Source organism: Microcaecilia unicolor, chromosome 14 (assembly GCF_901765095.1).
Source record: "Microcaecilia unicolor chromosome 14, aMicUni1.1, whole genome shotgun sequence".
Lineage (NCBI taxonomy): Eukaryota > Metazoa > Chordata > Amphibia > Gymnophiona > Siphonopidae > Microcaecilia > Microcaecilia unicolor.
Window position 1 is genome coordinate 7,383,224 of NC_044044.1, and position 18,796 is coordinate 7,402,019.

General features: G+C 41.6%; 2 protein-coding genes across 2 annotated transcripts; both read left to right on the forward strand.

Moving 5' to 3' along the window:
* Nucleotides 1-4,732: 4,732 nt before the first annotated feature.
* On the forward strand, nt 4,733-5,674 carry LOC115458240 (olfactory receptor 1019-like). Its single transcript, XM_030188100.1, has one exon. The coding sequence runs from the start codon at nt 4,733-4,735 to the stop codon at nt 5,672-5,674; it is 942 nt and encodes a 313-aa protein (XP_030043960.1).
* Nucleotides 5,675-10,064: 4,390 nt separating this feature from the next.
* On the forward strand, nt 10,065-12,708 carry LOC115458241 (olfactory receptor 1G1-like). The gene is made up of 2 exons (XM_030188101.1): nt 10,065-10,123; nt 11,724-12,708. Exons 1-2 carry the CDS (start codon nt 10,065-10,067, stop codon nt 12,706-12,708), a joined length of 1,044 nt encoding a protein of 347 aa, XP_030043961.1.
* The last annotated feature ends 6,088 nt before the right edge of the window (nt 12,709-18,796 follow it).

Here is an 18,796-nt window from a genome sequence, read left to right on the forward strand (position 1 = left end):
CCTCAGGTACAAACTTAGATTGTGAGCCCTCCTGGGACAGAGAAACAGAAGCCTGCCCTTGCAGATCAGCAGTGCGGGACGTCAGACTCACAGAAGCAGAAGCCTGCGCAGCCGATCTGCAAGGGCAGGCTTCTACATGGAATGTTGCCAATGGAGGAGTAGCCTAGTGGTTAGTGCAGTGGAACATCGAACGTTGCTACTATTTGAGATTCTAGATGGAATGTTGCTATTATTGGTGATTCTACATGGAATGTTGCTAGTGGAGAAATGGCCTAGTGGTTAGAGCACCGGTCTTGCAATCCAGAGGTGGCCAGTTCAAATCCCACCGCTGCTCCTTGTGATCTTGGGCAAGTCACTTAACCCTTCATTGCCTCAGATACAGATTGTGAGCCCTCCTGGGACAAAGAAATATCCAGTGTACCTGAATGTAACTCGCCTTGAGCTACTACTGAAAAAGGTGTGAGCAAAATTTAAATAAATAAATATTTGAGATTCTATATGGAATGTTAATGTTGCTATTCCACTAGCAACATTCCATGTAGAAGTCGGCCCTTGCAGATCACCAATGCGGCCGCGCAGGCTTCTGTTTCTGCGAGTCTGACGTCCAGCCTGCGCGGCCGCATTGGTGATCTGCAAGGGCAGGCTTCTACATGGAATGTTGCTAGTGGAGGAGTGGCCTAGTGGTTAGAGCACTGGTCTTGAAATCTAGAGGTGGCCGGTTCAAATCCCGCTGCTGCTCCTTGTGATCTTGGGCAAGTCACTTAACCCTCCATTGCCTCAGGTACAAACTTAGATTGTGAGCCCTCCTGGGACAGAGAAATATCCAGTGTACTTGAATGTTACTCATCTTGAGCTACTACTGAGGTGTGAGCAAAATCTAAATAAATAAAGATTCTAGAATTCTAAAGAATAACAAGATTCTAAAGAATAACAAGATTCCATGCAGAATTTCAAAGTGTAGCAACATTCCATGTAGAACCACAAAGAGCAGCAAGATTCCATTCAGAATCCCAAGTACATAAGTACATAAGTGTTGCCATACTGGGACAGACCGAAGGTCCATCAAGCCCAGCATCCTGTTTCCAACAGTGGCCAATCCAGGTCACAAGTACCTGACAAAATCCCAAAATAGTACAATACATTTTATGCTGCTTACCCCAGAAATAAGCAGTGGATTTTCCCAAGTCTATTAGTAGAGGAGTGTGGTAGCCGTGTTAGTCCACTCTTAAGGTTATCAATAGAAATCAAACAAAATAAAACATGGAAAAGAAAATAAGATGATACCTTTTTTATTGGACATAACTTAATACATTTCTTGATTAGCTTTCGAAGGTTGCCCTTCTTCGTCAGATCGGAAATAAGCAAATGTGCTAGCTGACAGTGTATATAAGTGAAAACATTCAAGCATTACTATGATAGTCTGACAGGGTGGGAGGATGGGGGTGGGTCGGAGGTATGCATGGGGACATCAAAGCATATCATTGATATTCTAACAGGATGGGTGTGGATAGGTGAGGGGTGGGGTGATCAACAGAGACATACAGCTTTATGGTTTATAATGGGCTAGGAACCCCAGGTCCTTGTTAAGTCCTTTCTGTTGGGTGTTAAAGTCTATTTTAATCATGACTTATGGACTTTTAGGAAGCTATCCAACCATCATCTGTACAGGGGGTTAGGAGGGTGATACCCCTGAAGTCTCTGGAGGGGAAAAACATGGTTAGGAGGGTGATACCATTGAAGTCTATGGAGGTGAACAGCTTGGCCAAGAGAATGATACCATAGAGGTCTCTGGAAGGGAATTAGGTGCTTAGGAGGAAGATATCATTAAAGTCTACAGTATGAAGGTGAATGACATGGTTAGGAGGGTGATATCATTCTGGAGGGGAATGATATGGTTAAGAGATTGATACCTTTCAAAGTTTCCGAAGGGGAATTATATGCTTGTAAAGGAGATGCCTGAGAAGTATGATATGGTTTGAGGGTGATACCTTTTAAGTGTCATAGGTGCATATGGAGATTTTTTATTGTCTTTTACATTAAAGGTGTCCTATATATGGAGCCATTGAAGGTTTGGTGTTCTGTGTTGTACTTTTAATCATTTAGATCTGCTTTCTGAGTCCATCAGTGGAGTATTGCATAATTTCATCTACTCATGATGCAGAGCTGATTTGCTTCTTTGTCTTGAGCTCTGCACTGTGAGATGTTCAGCCTCAGGGACCCTCCCCAAAGGGACTTACAGTGCATAGAAATGCTTCTGGCTCCTGTGGATTATCAGATCAGGGGCCGTGCAGTCCCTCTGTTACCTTGAAGCTAAGGACTGTAAGTGTACTGTTCATTATTCATATTAGCAAAGAATGCAGCTTATGAACGCATCATGCATTGTACAATAAGGAGCCCTGACAAAGGGCAGAATGGACTAAATCACCTCAGAGTATTATGTGTTTAACTAGGGTGGAGGTCCTTGTTATTTGATGACCAGTGTTTCTTCTCTAGCATTTCTTCTCATGCCAGCCCTCGTGCTGCAATACAGTGGGTTCATATTTGTACTTGCAGTGACATTACCATTATATGAAGAATTTCTACCATCTTGTGGAGTCTGACTTCTATTATTATTATTATTAACATTTGTATAGCGCTACCAGACGCACGCAGCGCTGAACACCTGACACAGAGAGACAGTCCCTGCTCGATAGAGCTTACAATCTAAAAATACAGACAGACAAGACAATTAAGGGCGAGGAAAGTACTGGGTGAGAAGGAACAAGGATAGGGGAATTGAGTAGTGGTTAGGAGCCAAAAGCAGTGGTGAAAAGGTGGGTTTTCAGCATAGATTTGAAAACAGGTAGAGATGGAGCTAGGCGTACCGGCTCAGGAAGACCATTCCAGGCATAAGGTGCCGCGAGGGAAAAGGAACGAAGCCTGGAATTAGCAGTGGAGGAGAAGGGGGACGACAAGAGAGATTTGTCCAGCGAGCGGAGATTACGGGGAGGAATGTAGGGAGAGATGAGAGAGGAGAGGTAATGGGGGGCTGCAGAATGGATGCATTTAAAGGTCAGTAAGAGAAGATTGAACTGTACGTGGAAGCGGACAGAGAGCCAGTGAAGTGACTTGAGGAGTGGGCTAGTGTGGGCAAAACGATTTTGGCAGAAAATAAGTCGTGCCGCAGAATTTTGGACAGAATGGAGAGGAGAGAGATAGTTGAGTGGAAGACCAGTGAGAAGTAAATGCAATAGTCCAAGCGAGAGATGATACAGGTTCCGGTAGTGTATTCAGAGAGGAAGGGGCGAATTTTGCTAATGTTGTAGACAAAGAAGCGACCGGTTTTGGGTGTCTGCTGGATGTTAGCGGAAAAGGAGAGGGAGGAATCAAAGATGACTCCTAGGTTGCGAGCAGATGAGACAGGGAGGATGAGGGTGCCATCTACTGAAACAGAGAATGGGGGAGGGGCGAGGTGGGCTTAGGGGGAAAGACAATAAGCTCAGTTTTGGCCATGTTCAGTTTCAGGTGGCGGTGTGACATCCAGGCACTTTGTGCATGGAGCAGAGGAGGGTGACCTGGTTTTGTAATCTGATATTAGAGTTAGTGTTAGATATATGTCCTGGATAGGAAAGCAGGAACAGAGTCAGAATACTGGAATTTAATGTTTTTGAGACATATGTAACATTCATTTTAATTCATTACACTTATAATGATTGTAATCCAGGGATATAAATAAATAAACCATAAGCACAGAATCACAGTTAACTCAGTTATGTCATGCGGCTGAATTTACTGTGGCTAAATTAATTTATTTATTGATAAAGTCTCCACCAATCGCAGAATTCTAAGCTGATTAAATTCTAGAAGAGTGTCTGGAGTTGGGATTTTGAAGGAAATTCTTACCGTTACATTTTCTTTATAAACAGACCCGCAGCTATTATCTGGTAACCTTACCGATCTCACCTTTAACCTTGTTTGACTTCGTCCGTGTTACCTTGTCTGTTCTGTTTTGTAACAGTTAATTTCCTTCTTTCCTTTATTTTGCTCTCCTGAAGTTGTTTGTAAAATGTTTTTTTTCCCCGTTTTTTAAAATATTGTGTAAATTCTTTGTCGCATTCAACAAAGAAACACAAAGACAAAAAGTAGAACTAAAATCAACAACAACATTATTCAGAGAAAATTTACATAAAATACAATCAATAAATACATTAAAATAAAGCAAAATTCAGTGAATAAAAACAATCCTGAATAGCATCAACCTGACATGGGCCATGTTTTGGTGAACTGCCGGTATCGATCTATCAACCTGTATATAAATCTATCATTCAAGCTGTATATGTCTTTCTATCTAGTCGATGATAATTGTGCTGAATATTCCCTTGATAAGTTCAGTGTCTGTGAATCAATCTCTGAGGTTTGCCAAAATTAATATTAATCTAATGATGGCCAATGGTATTCAAAATCAAATCCTTCAGAATTGCCCTCCTGAATCATTCTAATTGTCTTCCTTTTTTGGGATACAGTTGGACCAGGAGGCTCTCAGAGAAGATGAAGAGTGTCTTCCCAAGTTTCATGTTGCTTGCATCATAAAGAGATAACCAGTTGTGAGCAGTGGGAAGAAGGCTGAATTTACAGATGATCTTTCTGCTCTGTCCCTGGGCCAATCAAATCGATTCACCCCACAGATGCATCCAATGAACTTATTTCCGACCCCAATTTTTCATTAGTTTTGATTTTTTGTTTCCATAGTCCAATGGAAGAGGAAAATGTCACCACAGCGACAGAATTCATCATTCTGGGGTTCCCTGAATTTCCAGACCTACAGATCCCATTCTTCCTTCTGTTTTTACTGATCTACCTGATCATCCTGTTGGGGAATCTCACTATTATAACCTTGACATGTCTGGACTTTCGCCTGCACACCCCCATGTACTTTTTCCTCTGTAACTTGTCTTTCCTCGATATCTCTTACACCTCCATCACCATCCCCAAACTGCTGGACATCTTCTTAAGGAAGAGAAGACATATTTCTGCAACAGGGTGTTTCACACAAGCTTACTTCTTCATGTCTACAGCATGTATAGAATTTCTCCTCCTTACGGTCATGGCGTACGATCGCTATGTTGCAGTATGTCATCCCTTGCGTTATGCTCTGATTATGAATCTCAGAATCTGTGTACAGATGGCTGCAGGGATATGGATTTTTGGCCTTGCGGAAACAGTGACACACACTGTCCTTATTTCTCATTTCTCTTACTGTGGGTCCATTGAGATTAACCATTTCTTCTGTGACCTCCCAGCTCTTCTGAAACTCTCATGCACCAGCACCTCCACTGTTGACCACATGACTTATATTATTGGAGCTTTTCTAGACTTGCCCTGTATCATCTTAACTTTTGTATCTTACATCTACATCATCTCCACCATCCTGAGGATCCGTTCGGCAGAGGGGAGACGCAAAGCCTTCTCCACCTGCTCCTCCCACCTCACGGTCGTTATTCTCTTCTACGGGAGTCTGTTCTCTTCATATATGAGACCAACGTCCACACAGTCATTCAATCAAAATAAACTCTTTGCGGTGTTGTATAATGCTTTAATCCCCATGTTCAACCCCATGATTTATAGCCTAAGAAACCAAGAGGTAAAAAAAGCCCTGAGAAAATTTATTAGCAGAAAACTATTATCTAGAAATTAGTTCAATATTTCACTGCTTGTAAGCAGTGCTTGGGAGACCACTGTCAATGTTGTTCCAGTAGGGGGCGGTACAGTAAGCCAGCAATTTGACTCACACAAAGGCAGGCTGGTTCCCTTGGAGTCCCTCAGATCTTGTCCACCCAGCTCTATTGAACACATGACATGACAACAACACTTCTAACAGTAGGAATGGACTCTCACACACCTTAGAGGATTTGCCGCCTGTGACTGTAAAACTTCATGGATGACCGAGAGAATGAAATGTGCCCTACACATACAGGACATCTTGTTAAATGAGAACTGCTGTCCCTTACAATATACTATTGGCTTTAGGACTAAATAGTTTGTAATGTCTGTGTCCCTTCTGTACCCATTGCATTGTAATATGACATTCCTGTGTACCTGGACTCATTGGCCTGAACATCTGGCCATCATCACCTCCATCTCTTATCCTCCCCCTCTTCTTTCACATAAATAAATGATACAGAAACAGAGCCATGCGATGTTTGGATATGGGCGTGGCTACAGCTTTATTACCCTAAAACAACTTTAATCTACCGCAGTTGGGGGCTCAAGGATTCTGTCAGCAAAGTTGATACCTCCTCTTGTTGCTAGGGGAGATGTTCTCCTGACTCACTATAGAACGAGGAGCAGGCACAGCCAGCAGCAGGCAAGCAAAGAAAAACAGCTTAGAGCCATACAGTTGTCATTAAACTCCCATCACTGGCTCCTCTCTCCCCCAGCACCCATTGGCTCCCCTCACTGGGTACCTCAAGCTGTTCCTACGCACCCCTCCTCCGCCATCTAGGGAGGCCTAGAAAACCATGCAGCAAGCAGTCATGGTGTGCCCTGGTCCACACTGGAGGTAGCCTTTGAAGCTGTCTCATTTCCAATCAGGGCATCAAGTGGTATAGGAGTGCTTCAGTCCCTCTAGTGATCCATCTATCTGGGAACATATTAATGTCTGTAAAATTTCACTGATCATATCCCTAGTTGGAATGCGGAGTAGTGGCCTAACGAAAAGAACCTCAGTTTGATAAAGGTGGAGTCACTTTCAACAGTATCAACATTGAAAACTGTTATAAAATATATGAATAATCTCTCCCCCTAATTTAATTTTTTTTTTTAAGACGTTCATAGCACATTACAAATTTAGGAGCGGTGGTTGGTGAATTGATACAGCTGTATGCTAAATTTGTCCCCAATGCCTGTATCACGCAATAAATATTAACGAGAAATCTCCGAGATAACAAGGTGATCAAGATACACAAAATGATGCCTCTGCAAGGACAGAGCTCTGGATGTGAGTAGGAATGCAGTACTTGACAATTCTACCATACTTCATGCTAACTTTTGAAGAGAAGTTGCTTTCCAATATGTTGCACCCTGTTTCATGGAAGCAGCAAGAGGAGGGTAAAGTGGCAACGATATAAATCATGCACATGAAGCCAATATTTTTAGAGAAAGGAACAAACTAGAACAAGAGATCACATTTGAAGCTCCAAGTTGGGTAGAGTCAGGAGCAATACCCAAATATATTTCTTTATGTTGGGTCACATACATGTAGCAATTTGGATGCATGTAATTAACTGGATGGGTCGGTATATAAATTCATCTGACTGACAATCACTAACTCATGAGATGTATATTTAATTTATCAATTTTGTGGTGGTACCAGAGGTGCGCAATGCTTTTAGTCGGTGACAGGAATTCAAGTAGGATATGTCCTTGTCCTGAAGAGATTACAATATCTCTAAGTACGCAAGGCTGTATGAGACAGTGACATGGCCGAGGTCACAGGGAATGTCTACCATTTGAATCTTAGTTTCCCTGTTCCCAACCCATTGCTCTCATCACCAAGCAACAAGCCTTCAGCATCTGCCCCACAAGTCAAACAGCTTCTCTGAAATGGGCTTCCAGACTGACCGCACAAGAAGCTAGAGGCCAACCGAAACTGCGGCTGAAACTCATAGCCTGGTTTCGGCCGAAACCGAAGCCAAAACCTCAAGTTTAGTTGTATGAATGTGAACCAGTGAGGGCCGCTAGGGATTGTCAGTGCTTGCAGTGTGCATCCCTCTACGAAACCCACAGTATCCAAGCCAGAATATAATAATGTAAATAATTAAATAACCTCCACAAACATAGACTGCAGCTAACAAAAAGTGAAACTCAAAGCTATGGTGATTTTACAGTGGCTGACTTTACGCCACACTTGAGTTGACATCATAACTCCACAGAGAGGCTACTTCTTAAGGAGTTTATCATCCCAAATTTACAGGCTTAAATTCCTGCTAAAATTTTGTATCAAAAGCATTTATTTGGAGCACTGTATTTACCATATAAGCTATTGTACAAAATCATAACTTCATTACTTGCAAGCGTACAAAAAGTACCCCCCCACCCCCGGACTACTTTACAATCTCATTGCACTGGATCATAACAAAATCGTCTACACAAATCAGGGCTCCCTCGTCACCTTTCTGCCATTGGGTGCTCTTTATTTGAAATTTTTACCCTAAGAGATCTTTTCCCAAAGGAACATACAATGCAAGAAAGTATTTCTTTCCACAAGGATGGAGCAGATGTATAACTCAACTTTGCAGGTGCATAGACCTGTAACGCTCAGCACAGATTTATTGGAATGATGGAGATGAAGTGATGAACCTGAAGGTGAGGGACTGTGTATGGGAAGTTTGTTATTAGCATTTCAAGGGTACCTGCAACATATTTGTTGTGAAGATCTGGAAAACTGGCAATTTACATCGAGTTATGGCTTAGGTCTGTGATAATGACGGCTTTCTAGATTATTCTGTTAGATATTTCTCTACATTAATAATAGAATTTTGTACGCGGTGGTAGTTATTATTGTAGACCACCTGAATGCTTCAGCTATGCTAAGAAGTATATGAAGTAAATAAATTAGATCAAATCTGCTGGGCTTTCCCTTTGGAACACTTTCCCAGTTGATTTTCACTGCATTCCTAGATGAAGAGATAAAGACCTTGATGATGAAGTCTTTGTGTGCGATATTTGTTATTAGTATTGAAAGAATGATTGAGATGATCTTGAAGGTGAGAACTGTCTGTGGGATGTTTGTTATTAACACCTGAAGAATAATTGAAATGATGGATGATCTTCCTGATCTGATGACTGTCTGTGGGATGTTTGTTATTAGTATGGAAGGGTAGATGGGATGATGGAGAGGAAGTGATGATGCTCCAAAGGTGATGTCTATGGATGGGATGTGTGCTATTGCTCTTTAAAGCTTTACTAGTTCCTTCACTGCCAGACACAGGAATTTAATGTGAAAGATAGATACGAGTTATATTAGGATATTACGAAATAAAGAATAAACAAGTTATTTCTCAAAACAACTGACAATACAATGAAAACACTATCATCAGGGGTGTTAAATAGGAAAGGGAATGAAATAGTAGCAGTGTAGCAGCGTGTGATGGATGCAGGGAAGACGATAAGATAAGATAAGCTGGTCAGGAGGCAGGATTTATAAGAACACTGAAATGTCATTCTGGATTGAGCCCAACAGTGGCCAATCCAGGTCTCAAGTACCCAGCATATTCGAAAGAGTAGGTAGATTCCTCTCAGCTCACTCCCAGAGATGATCAGTGAATTTTCAATCTATTGAGCTAATAACTGGTAAATGGACTGTTGTTCCAGGAAATTATCCAAAGCCCTTTGAAACCAGCTATGCTTCATGCCATGACAAGATCTGATCATGCAATAAGTAAAAACAATCCTTTTTCTAATTTAAATCTACCTGCTAGTTTAAAGAAGTATTCCTTAGTCATTCTGTAATTAGCTGTTCTCTAGCCCACTCATGTTTCCATAATCCTCGATCATACTCCCTCTCAGTTCTTTATTCTTTAAATCGAAGAACCCCTAACCTCTTTATTCTTTCTTTATAGGAGATCCGTTCCATCCCATTTATCATTTTGTTACCCTTCTCTGTACGTTTCTAATTTCTTCTCCATCTTTTCTGAAACGGGGGTGACCAGAACTGCAGAGATACTTAATGTCCACTCATTCCATTGATTGATTAAGAGACATTATAATATTCTCAGTTTTATTTCCATCCCTTTCTGAATAAATTTTCATGTTCTATTTACTTTTTTCACCATCACCGCTACCCCACACTGAGGAGAAGTTTCAACATATTGGCCAAAGTCCATCCTTGTTCTGGTTGATGAATCCTTGAAGATCCAGAGATGAGGCCCAGTGTGAGAGAAATCACAAAGGAGGGCTGTGACACTTTTGCACTGTGTAGTGAGGGGACTTAAGGTAGAATCATGGGGGGAAAGAGTAGGGGGTATGGCTTTAGGAGTTTGATAGGAACTCACAGGGAGATTGGGAGACCATGAATGTACTCAAGAATGGAAGAGGCAGAGATAAAGTCTCAGATGTGTAAAAAGCTTCAGATGGCAGCATCCAGGTGAGGACAGCTAAGGATAAGATGGGGACCCACAACGGGGTAGATCCTTTTAGTAAAGAGAAAGGTGTTTAGGCAGTTTTATGTGGAAAAAGGAGAATTACTTGTAGAGCTTTCAATCCCCTTTTTTGTGTAGGCACATTTTTTGGATAAACATATGTGCATAATTTATATTATGCAGACGTATGCTTGTAATTGTTAAGTAGATCCCAACTCCAAAACCGTCTCAGTGAATGGAGAACCAGGGAAGCCAGGGTTCAAATCCAGCTCCTGTTCCTTGTGACCTTGGGTAAGCCACTTAACCCTGCATTGCCTCAGGTACAGACTTAGGGGGTCTTTTACTAAAGATTAGCTTGAGTTATCTGCAGCAAGGTCTATTTTGATCCTATGGGCCCTGCTGCAGATAACTTGAGCTAACCTTTAGTAAATGACCCCCTTAGATAGTGAGCCATCTGGGGACAGGAAACACTTACCGTACCTGTAGCTAACCCGCATCTCCAAGAACCCCATTCTATTGTCAGTAAAATCGCTTTGTTGCTGTCATTTCAGTCTCCCACACTGACTCTTCCATTCACGGTCACACCAGTCAGCCCTTTTAGTCAGTGTTCCTGTATGTGTCTGACTTATTATTTGCAACACATTATTTTTAATGTTGTTCTATCACTCCTGAGAGTGCACAGAATGGAAATTATAGACCAGGATACTGTGCTTGAAGGTTGTACAGTGCAGAACATGTGAAAACTCACAAACTACATGTCTCATGATTCAACTATTACTAGGATAAGAAATACATTATAATATTGCCCCTAACTTTCTCATCTGACGGATTACAAAATCTTCCAGTACAGTGTTTGTCATCTTCTTCTGGACCGGGCATCTCTGCCAATGCCCTTTCAACCACTCCTGAGAACATGGCATCTTCTCATGGATCTGAGAATGAGGCAGATCCTTTAATCCTCTGACTTTCCAACCTATTCTGAGAATTTCCTCACAACATTTCCAAAAGAGAAGCATCATCATAACGTTTAGGTTGCATCAACCCTTTCTAGCTCCTCAATGTGTTATTTAAGATGATCTGGTTTCCATTTAGTAGACACCATTAGTACCTATGTTACCTGTGGCTGTGGTCCTTGCAACTATGGACTTAACTGTTGTTACCGTCTTTTAGCATTAAATATATTTCTCCTCATTTTAGTGATCCAACCTGTATTTTTCAATCAATTGATGATTGCCCTCCGGACTCTATTAAGATACCCCAACTCGTGACTCAATCCCACACTCTACCACCTGTCAATGGCTTTCAAAGCTAACTCTTTCATACTTGCCCTGTTGGCGCATCTTAATGATCTTTCTTATCCTTTCTTAAGGTTGGGGTGCCAGGTGTCTGTCAGAGAAGATGAAAAATGTCTTCAAAGACCCTTGTGACCCATGCCCAAATTAGGGCAGATTGAAGAAGGCTGAACTTTATGGACTGCATCTCCTTTAGCTCAGGTCAGTGTATATAGCCCTAGACAGAACATCATAGCTTCACTTCTCATGTATATTCAATGAACTTATTTCTAATGATGCAAATTTTTCCCTTATATTTTATCACTGTTTCTAGAATGTATAGAAAGGAAAATACCACCACTGCAAAAGAATTCATCATTCTGGGATTTCCTGAATTTCCAGACGTCCAAATCCCTCTTTTCCTTCTGTTTTTACTGATTTACCTCATCATCCTGATGGGGAACCTCACTATAATAACAGTAACATGCCTGAACCCTCGCATGCACACCCCCATGTACTTTTTCCTTTGTAACTTGGCCCTCGTTGATATCTCTTCCACCTCAGTCACGCTTCCCAAACTTCTGGACATCTTCTTGAGGAAACATCAGAGGATTTCTGTAAATGGGTGTTTCATGCAGGTATATTTTTTCTTACTTTCGGTATTTATAGAATTTCTTCTGCTTTCAGTCATGGCATATGACCGCTATGTCGCAATATGTCACCCCCTGCACTATGTCGTGATCATGAACTGGAATGTCTGTGTCCTGATCGTTGCAGGGCTGTGGATTGTTGGATTTCTGGATCCTGTGACATACACTGTCTTTCTATCAAGTTTCTCTTATTGCAGGTCCAACATAATCAACCATTTCTTCTGTGACCTCTCTGCACTGCTAAAACTCTCCTGCACCAGTACCTCCACCATTGATCATATAACTTATATTTTGGGAAGTTTTGTGGTGATGCCATGTATTTTGTCAACCTTTGTATCTTATGTGTACATCATCTCCACCATCTTGAAGATCCGTTCTGCAGAGGGCAGACGCAAAGCCTTCTCCACCTGCTCCGCCCACCTGACTGTCGTTATTCTATTTTATGGGACTCTGCTTTGTTCATACATAAGACCGACATCCACACAGTCCCTTGAACAAAACAAACTCTTTGCTGTGTTGTATAATGCATTAATTCCAATGTTCAACCCCATAATTTATAGCCTAAGAAACCAAGAGGTTAAAAAAGGCATAGCAAAATTATTTACCAGAAAACTGTTTTCCCGAGATCAGAAGACCATTTTCTCTGTACAACTTCATGGCAAGAGATAGAGTGTGATAAACCCTAGTTATAAAGCATATCTCTTATTCTTCTTGTTAAATGTGTGACTTGTCTTCCCAAACAGGGCCAGTGTTAGGGGGTGACAAACGTGGCAATTGCCCTGGGCCTTCGTACCATAGAGGACCACCAAACCTGCCTCAAGCAAAAGGAGGCATAGGCTGAAGGTCTCCTCCTTGGTTTCCATTCTGGGCCGCTGAATTTCTAACACCAGCCCTGGCCCAAGAAAATATGCTCGGATTGTTACTAATGATACCCAAAACTGAAGGTGAAAATGATTTATAACTTTCAAATCACTCTGATATTCAACCCGTGGTGGTTAGTGTTTTTAAAAGCATTGACCTCCCTAGGCTGAATTAAGTCCAGATGTTCAGTGCTGGCCTAATCCAGTACTGGTCCTGATTCTATGGGTCTTCTGCAGTGCCGAGACATTATCCTGGTACGGTCAATATTTGGTGCTGAATCCAAAACCTGGACAAGCATTTTATGCAGTTCTAGCCTGGGTAATTGAATATCTGTTGTGTCTGGGTATCTTCCAAGTTTACTGCCATGCATGTGGTCACTACAGAAAACCAAATTAAGGGCAAAACGTAAGCACATAAGCACCGCCATACTGGGAAAAAAAACAAGGGTCCATGAAGCCCAGCATCCTGTCTCCAACAGCGGCCAATCCAGGCTTCAATAACCTGGCACCCCCCCCCCCCCACACACACACACACAATTTTTTTAAATAATGTTCAATGGATTTTTCCTTCAGGAATCTGTCCAAACCCCCTTAAACTCCGTAAGGCCAGCCGCTGCCACCACATTCTCCGCCAATGAGTTCCAGAGTCCAACTACACGCTGAGTAAAGAAAAACTTTCTCCTACTTGTTTTAAATCTACCAAACTGCAGAAACGAGAGAAAAAGAAGAGAAAGGCAAAGAGTGAAACCTCAAAGTTAAATGCCCCCTGCAAAATAAAGTCTCAATAACAGGGACTACAGCAGAAATGATTACCGACCCACTTCCTGACACTAACACAAAATGTGGCATAAAAAAAATCTCAACCCCAAAAAATATGAATAGTCACAGAATGTGAACAAACAGAGGCCCCTTTTACTAAGTTGCGTTAGGCTCTACGTGTACCCAACACCCACAAAAATGAACTTACCGCCCCATTACCGCGTACCTCTTGCGGTAATTTCATTTTTGGCCCCTGCCCGCTACGCTCGTCTGGAAAATATTTTTTATTTTTTGGATGTGCGCCCAAGTGGCATCTGACGCACACAGATTCCTTACCGCTAGGTCTGTGGCTGGCGGGTAAGGTCAGCCACCCAAAATGGTCATGTGGCAATTTTGATTTTGCCCGCACGTTCATTTTCAGTAAAAAAATTTTTTTTAAAAACATTTTTTGATACGTGCGCTGAAAAATATTTCTGCGCACGCCCATAACCGGCGCCTACACTATCGCAAGCCACTTTTTACCACATCTTAATAAAAGAACCTACACATACAGGACATCTTGTTAAATGAGAACTGCATACAAAATACTATTGGCTTTAGGACCAAATAGTTTGTAATGTCTGTGTCCCTTCTGTACCCATTGCATTGTAATATGACATTCCTGTGTACCTGGACTCATTGGCCTGAACATCTGGCCATCATCACCTCCATCTCTTATCCTCCCCCTCTTCTTTCACATAAATAAATGATACCGAAACAGAGCCATGCGATGTTTGGATATGGGCGTGGCTATAGCTTTATTACCTTAAAACAACTTTAATCTGCCTCAGTTGGGAGCTCAAGGATTCTGTCAGCAAAGTTGATACCTCCTCTTGTTGCTAGGGGAGATGTTCTCCTGACTCACTATAGAACGAGAAGCAGGCACAGCCAGCAGCAGGCAAGCAAAGAAAAACAGCTTAGAGCCATATAGTTGTCATTAAACCCCCATCACCGGCTCCTCTCTCCCCCAGCACCCATTGGCTCCCCTCACTGGGTACCCCAAGCTGTTCCTACCCACCCCTCCTCCGCCATCTAGGGAGGCCTAGAAAACCATGCAGCAAGCAGTCATGTTGTGCCCTGGTCCACACTGGAGGTAGCCTTTGAAGCTGTCTCATTTCCAATCAGGGCATCAAGTGGTATAGGAGTGCTTCAGTCCCTCTAGTGATCCATCTGTCTGTAAATTTTCACTGATCATATCCCTAGTTGGAATGCGGACTAGTGGCCTAACGAAAAGAACCTCAGTTTGATAAAGGTGGAGTCACTTTCAACAGTATCAACATTGAAAACTGTTATAAAATATATGAATAATCTCTCCCCCTAATTTAATTTTTTAAAAGACGTTCATAGCACATTACAAATTTAGGAGCGGTGGTTGGTGAATTGATACAGCTGTATGCTAAATATGTCCCCAATGCCTGTATCACGCAATAAACATTAACGAGAAATCTCTGCGATAACAAGGTGATCAGGATACACAAAACGATGGCTTTGCAAGGACAGAGCTCTGGATGTGAGTAGGAATGCAGTACTGGACAATTCTACCATACTTCATGCTAAATTTTGAAGGGAAGTTGCTTTCCAATATGTTGCACCCTGTTTCATGGAAGCAGCAAGAGGAGGGTAAAGTGGCAACAATATAAATCATGCACATGAAGCCAATATTTTTAGAGAAAGGAACAAACTAGAACAAGAGATCACATTTGAAGCTCCAAGTTGGGTAGAGTCAGGAGCAATACCCAAATATATTTCTTTACGTTGGGTCACATACATATAGCAATTTGGATGCATGTAATTAACTGGATGGGTCGGTATATAAATTCATCTGACTGACAATCACTAACTCATGAGATGTATATTTAATTTATCAATTTTGTGGCGGTACCAGAGGTGCGCAATGCTTTTGGTTGGTGACAGGAATTCAAGTAGGATATGTCCTTGTCCTGAAGAGATTACAATATCTCTAAGTACGCAAGGCTGTATGAGACAGTGACATGGCCGAGGTCACAGGGAATGTCTACCATTTGAATCTTAGTTTCCCTGTTCCCAACCCATTGCTCTCATCACCAAGCAACAAGCCTTCAGCATCTGCCCCACAAGTCAAACAGCTTCTCTGAAATGGGCCTCCAGACTGACCGCACAAGAAGCTAGAGGCCAACCGAAACTGCGGCTGAAACTCATAGCCTGGTTTCAGCCGAAACCGAAGCCAAAAACTCAAGTTTAGTTGTATGAATGTGAACCAGTGAGGGCCGCTAGGGATTGTCCGAGCTTGCAGTGTGCATCCCTCTACGAAACCCACAGTATCCAAGCCAGAATATAATAATGTAAATAATTAAATAACCTCCACAAACATAGACTGCAGCTAACAAAAGTGAAACTCAAAGCTATGGTGATTTTTCAGTGGCTGACTTTACGCCACACTTGAGTTGACATCATAACTCCACAGAAAGGCTACTTCTTAAGGAGTTTATCATCCCAAATTTACAGGCTTAAATTCCTGCTAAAATTTTGTATCAAAAGCATTTATTTGGAGCACTGTATTTACCATATAAGCTATTGTACAAAATCATAACTTCATTACTTGCAAGCGTACAAAGAGTAGCCCCCACCCCCGGACTACTTTACAATCTCATTGTACTGGATCATAACTATATCACATAATTTAATCGTCTACACAAATCAGGGCTCCCTCGTCACCTTTCTGCCATTAGGTGCTCTTTATTTGAAATTTTTACCCTAAGAGATCTTTTCCCAAAGGAACATACGGTGCGAGAAAGTATTTCTTTCCACAAGGATGGAGCAGATGTATAACTCAACTTTGCAGGTGCATAGACCTTTAACGCTCAGCACAGATTTATTGGAATGATGGAGATGAAGTGATGAACCTGAAGGTGAGGGACTGTGTATGGGATGTTTGTTATTAGCATTTCAAGGGTACCTGCAACATATATTTGTCATGAAGATCTGGAAAACTGGCAATTTAAATCGAGTTATGGCTTAGGTCTGTGATAATGACGGCTTTCTAGATTATTCTGTTAGATATTTCTCTACATTAATAATAGAATTTTGTATGCGGTAGTTGTTATTATTGTAGACCACCTGAATGCTTCAGCTATGCTAAGAAGTATATGAAGTAAATAAATTAGATCAAATCTGCTGGGCTTTCCCTTTGGAACACTTTCCCAGTTGATTTTCACTGCATTCCTAGATGAAGAGATAAAGACCTTGATGATGAAGTCTTTGTGTGCGATATTTGTTATTAGTATTGAAAGAATGATTGAGATGATCTTGAAGGTGAGAACTGTCTGTGGGATGTTTGTTATTAACACCTGAAGAATAATTGAAATGTTGGAGATGAAGTGATGGATGATCTTCCTGATCTGATGACTGTCTGTGGGATGTTTGTTATTAGTATGGAAGGGTAGATGGGATGATGGAGAGGAAGTGATGATGCTCCGAAGGTGAGGTCTATGGATGGGATGTGTGCTTTTTCTCTTTAAAGTTTTATCACTTCCTTCACTGCCAGACATAGGAATTTAATGTGAAAGATAGATACAAGTTATAATAGGATATTACGAAATAAAGAATGAACAAGTTAATTTCTCAAAACAACTGACAGTACAATGAAAACACTATCATCAGGGGTGTTAAATAGGAAAGGGAATGAAATAGTAGCAGTGTAGCAGCGTGTGATGGATGCAGGGAAGAAGATAAAATAAGCTGGTCAGGAGGCAGGATTTATAAGAACATTGAAATGTCATTCTGGATTGAGCCCAACAGTGGCCAATCCAGGTCTCAAGTACCCAGCATATTCGAAAGAGTAGGTAGATTCCTCTCAGCTCACTCCCAGAGATGATCAGTGAATTTTCAATCTATTGAGCTAATAACTGGTAAATGGACTGTTCTTCCAGGAAATTATCCAAAGCCCTTTGAAACCAGCTGTGCCTCATGCCTGGACAAGCTCTTGCAGCCATAAATTCTGTGCCTTGATTATGCAAGAAGTAAAAACAATCCTTTTTCTAATTTATTTTAAATCTACCTGCTAGTTTAAAGAAGTATTCCTTAGTCATTCAGTAATTGGAGCCGACTCCGTGGGTGCTGTGGGTGCTTGAGCATCCCCAATGTTAAGAAAGTTCCTTGTATGTGTCCAGGGAGGGATTATTTTCATTGGGTTCAGCACCCCCAATAATTTTGAAAGGTTGGCTCCTAGCTGTTCTCTAGCCCACTCATGATTCCATAATCCTCGATCATACTCCCTCTCAGTTCTTTATTCTTTAAATCGAAGAACCCCTAACCTCATTATTCTTACTTTATAGGAGAGCCGTTCCATCCCATTTATCATTTTTGTTACCCTTCTCTGTACTTTTCTAATTTCTTCTCCATCTTTTCTGAAACGGGGGTGACCAGAACTGCAGAGATACTTAATGTCCACTCATTCCATTGATTGATTAAGAGACATTATAATATTCTCAGTTTTATTTCCATCCCTTTCTGAATAAATTTTCATGTTCTATTTACTTTTTTCACCATCACCGCTACCCCACACTGAGGAGAAGTTTCAACATGTTGGCCAAAGTCCATCCTTGTTCTGGTTGATGAATCCTTGAAGATCCAGAGATGAGGCTCAGTGTGAGAGAAATCACAAAGGAGGGAAGAGAGCTGTGACACTTTTGCACTGTGTAGTGAGGGGACTTAAGGTAGAATCATGGGGGGAAAGAGTAGGGGGTATGGCTTTAGGAGTTTGATAGGAACTCACAGGGAGATTGGGAGACCATGAATGTACTCAAGAATGGAAGAGGCAGAGATAAAGTCTCAGATGTGTAAAAAGCTTCAGATGGCAGCATCCAGGTGAGGACAGCTAAGGATAAGATGGGGACCCACAACGGGGTAGATCCTTTTAGTAAAGAGAAAGGTGTTTAGGCAGTTTTATGTGGAAAAAGGAGAATTACTTGTAGAGCTTTCAATCCCCTTTTTTGTGTAGGCACATTTTTTGGATAAACATATGTGCATAATTTATATTATGCAGACGTATGCTTGTAATTGTTAAGTAGATCCCAACTCCAAAACCGTCTCAGTGAATGGAGAACCAGGGAAGCCAGGGT

Bases quoted from the DNA above. Each gene is read 5' to 3' on its own strand.
- LOC115458240 (XM_030188100.1), top strand. From the start codon at position 4,733: ATGGAAGAGGAAAATGTCACCACAGCGACAGAATTCATCATTCTGGGG.
- LOC115458241 (XM_030188101.1), top strand. From the start codon at position 10,065: ATGGAAGAGGCAGAGATAAAGTCTCAGATGTGTAAAAAGCTTCAGATG. The intron at 10,124-11,723 runs GTGAGGACAGCT...CACTGTTTCTAG, and splicing joins CTTCAGATGGCAGCATCCAG to AATGTATAGAAAGGAAAATA.